Source organism: Fulmarus glacialis, unplaced genomic scaffold, assembly GCF_000690835.1.
Source record: "Fulmarus glacialis isolate BGI_N327 unplaced genomic scaffold, ASM69083v1 scaffold29194, whole genome shotgun sequence".
NCBI lineage: Eukaryota > Metazoa > Chordata > Aves > Procellariiformes > Procellariidae > Fulmarus > Fulmarus glacialis.
The window spans coordinates 1,195-4,506 of NW_009207835.1; the positions used below are offsets into that span (position 1 = coordinate 1,195).

Here is a 3,312-nt window from a genome sequence, read left to right on the forward strand (position 1 = left end):
CGTGCCCCTGGTCGTCCGGGCCAACAAGCGGGTGGGTGGCCGTCTGTCCCTTCAGCTGCTGCTGGGGCTGTTCGCAGTGAAACTGTCCCTCCCCAGGGCCCCAAGGGGAAATCCTGATACCCAAAATCCACCTGCTCTTGCAAAATCTGATTTCTCAGGGCCTGCCTCCTCCAGTTTTCGTCAGGAGGCGCAGCTGCCATTGCCAGTGCCCCGGCTAACGACTTTTAGGAGAGCACCCAGGCAGCAGCCTGCAAAATCCCCAGGGGAAATACGTTCCCCAGGCAGGCGGCCAAGCGCATGCCTGGTGCTGTTTCCCATCAGCTTCCTGTGCACAATCCCTGCCAGGACCGCACAGGCAGGACAGGGCTCCTGCCAGCCGGCAGCGCTGCTCCTGGCGCCGCTCCCCTCCTGAGCAGCCGCCTTTCTCCCTTGCAGGATAAGAGCAACGCCCTGAGCACGGCAGAGCTGCGGGAGGAGCTGGCCCTGCACACACTCAGCGGGCAGCGGGAACTCTTCCTCCTGCCCACCAGCGCGACCTGGGACAGCCTGAGCACTGCCACCAGCGTCCTCCGTGTGAAGAGCCTGCTGGTCACCCTGCTCTCCCAGCCCTGAGCCCGCACGGGGAGCGGACAGGCTCCCATCCCCGGCACGGCTCCTCTTTCGGGGTCTGTGGCGCAAGGATGGGGGCAGCTGGGCAGGAGCCCTGGAGCTCAGACTCGCTGATAGCGGGCTGCCAGTCCTGGGGTGTTTGTTGCACCCCACAGAGCTTGGGATTGAGCTGCAGCATGGCTGTCCTCGGGGAACAAGAGAAGTGGGCTCTGCTCTCTGCCACGGGGAGAGGACAGCCGCCTCCCCCAGTTCAGGGATGAAGCCTCCCTTGGGATGGTGCCACGAGCACGGCTCTTACCTCCTGGTGAGCGGGAATGTGTGGCACAGGGCAGGGCCCCACACCTTCATGGCAGCCCTGCATGATGTTAAATGAATGGGACTGAACAAGCAAGGTAACCCTTTCACCCTCTGGCACAGACAGGTTATCCCAGGGGATGGGCTCTCCTCCCTGAAAAACATGAGGAGTTACTGCTGGTGCAGCCCTGCCAGTACAGCGCACACCAGTGGGAATAACCAGCTCAGGCTGTCCCTCACCGGGGCTGAGCACAGCTTTCAATTCCCCCAACTCTGTATTTAAAGCCCTGTTTGTGAGAGATGAAGGCAGGTATCGGGCAGCCCTGCACTGCCCCTTCACCCTGAACAGGGGTAAAGACGAGCTGCGCTCAGCAGGCGTTTGCCCCCCTGCCTGGTCTCCCTCCCTCTCAGCTGCCCCAGGGAAAAGGGGAAGGAGCCAGGCTCAGGTCCCGCAGGAAGCCCTGCCCACAGGCAGAAGGGCTGCTGGGTCAGGCCATGGGGCGCTGGGTTCTGGAAAACCTATCGTGGAAGCTGGGGAGCACATCGGGGAAAGGGGAGTATGCGCCTGCCGGTCTCAGCTGCAAAACCTTTTGTACAGTCGCTCCTTCCCTTTGTCAATAAAAGAGGCTGATCACTCTGCGCTGCCCTCCAGCTCCTTGGCAGGGAAGGAGTCCCCAGCCTGGTCTTCAGAGCTGGAGGCAGGAAGGTCGCTCGGGGAGGGAAGGAGGCAGCATGTGGCCCCGCTCCAGCCTCTGCTTACAGGGAAATCAGCAAAGGCCCAAGTGCTGCCCGCACCCCGTGGGCCCCCAGCCCCACACACACCCGATGCCCATGTCCCGCAGGTCGGCACCAGGAGCTCTCCGAAGTGGGACTGCACCCAGCAAGAGCCCATGAGCAAGACATTCACACCAGCTTGAAAGAGTAATTTATTTTAACAAGGCAAAAGAAGTGCCAACCGCCACACAGAAAGGGAGCGGCACAGCACATTCAGTCCCAACGCCACAAGCCAAGAGTCTTTCATGGCTGGTTATAACTGTCTTTTTCTAATGAAGGTCCTTCCTCCATCGCCAGAGGCTTTGCATAGCTCAACTTGTTGGTGCTGAGCCTGTGACTGTCACCTCTCTGTCAGTCCCCGCTCGGTTCAGAAGATGGTCACATCAAACCTGCACTTGCAGGCAAACCTGAGAAAAAAGGGCAGTCACTGCACATCCATCTTCTCCTGCTTGAGTGATGCAATGAAATCCTTGTACTCCTCAGGATAGAAATTCTTGTACACATTGATCTTTCTCTTAATCTGCTTGGGAGTATCCTGGTAGTAGTTCTTCTCATCTCGAGCCATTTCCTGTGACAACGGAAAGGGTAAGTCAGAGGAGTGGCCCCAAGACCAAACACCAATCCAGCCCAGCCACACTCCAAAGGCCCACCCAGGCCGGCTGTGATCACTGCATGACTCAGACAGGGATCTGGCCAAGGTTCAAAGCGCTGCTTCCCCTTAACAATCAGGTGACTGCAAAACAGGATCCAGGACAGAAAGGAGTAGCGATTCCCATCCTGCAGAAGATCCAAGAGTGAATCACTCTGGGTGCTCCTCGCTCTGGGACAGCCAGTACTTACCTTGTAGTTCTCCCCGTGGTTCTGTATCATGTACCGCACGTAGTCAATGAGATCTCGTGAGAGCGTGTTTGACTTCTTCTCGGGGAGACTTGCCTCATATTCCATCTCTAGGCAGAGGACAGAGACTCCATGAAGCAGGGGAGGGAAGCAAGCAGCACCTCAGAGGTCCCCAGTCTCTTCCCAAGATTGAGCCCTGCCAGTACTGCAGAAAGGACGTGGCTCCTGCAGCACAGCTCCACTGCTTGCACACACAGGGCTGCTTCCCGGCACGATCATGCAGGAAAATGAACAAGACAACAGCCCTCCGCATAGGCTGCAAGCATCCAGGCCTGCGCTGCGGCTCCTCTCCAGCTCACACCACGAGGAGCGGAGCCTTTCTGCCCAGGCTGCAAAGCGTGACTGTTCAGAGCTGCCCAGCCCACCACCAAAACACGTGGGGTACTACAGCCAGTTTCTTGTTACCCTGGTGCCACACACCAGCATGTTTCAGAGTGACAAGAGGTCTCCTGGGGCTGCAGGTAGAAATACTGCAAAAAAGGCAGCACAGGAGGGAAAAGGAAATTCATGAGACAGAGGACACATGGGAACAGCAGAGCTGCTGTCCTGCCTCCCAGCTCAGCTCCACCCTGGCTGGGAACCCCCAGCTGACTGCTGCCGGGGAGTACTCCTCTACAAGCCCACAAGCCTGGACAAGAAGTAACCCCTTCCCTGCCCCTGGTACAGCACTGAGATGAGAGACAAAATAACCCACAGGGCCTTGGGAGAACCCCAAGTGCAATGGCAGTGGTGTGGTTC

General features: G+C 58.4%; 2 protein-coding genes across 2 annotated transcripts in view; one reads left to right on the plus strand and one right to left on the minus strand.

Annotated features, from left to right (window-relative positions):
• The window catches only part of LOC104075698 (ADP-ribosylation factor-like protein 10), a gene marked incomplete at its 5' end in the record, with an annotated part of 1,184 nt that extends 572 nt beyond the window's left edge, over window positions 1-612 (plus strand). The window contains 2 exons of the mRNA XM_009576281.1: window positions 3-31; window positions 436-612. Coding sequence (XP_009574576.1) covers window positions 3-31; window positions 436-612 — 206 coding nt within the window. The remainder of the gene's footprint in view (window positions 1-2; window positions 32-435) is intronic.
• A 1,437-nt stretch (window positions 613-2,049) lies between these two features.
• NOP16 (NOP16 nucleolar protein) overlaps window positions 2,050-3,312 on the minus strand; it is a 2,224-nt gene continuing 961 nt past the window's right edge. Inside the window, exons 3-4 of the mRNA XM_009576280.1 lie at window positions 2,518-2,624; window positions 2,050-2,245 (exon numbers count right to left, since the gene is read on the minus strand). Of these exons, the coding sequence (XP_009574575.1) occupies window positions 2,102-2,245; window positions 2,518-2,624 (251 nt within the window). The 3' untranslated portion in view covers window positions 2,050-2,101. The remainder of the gene's footprint in view (window positions 2,246-2,517; window positions 2,625-3,312) is intronic.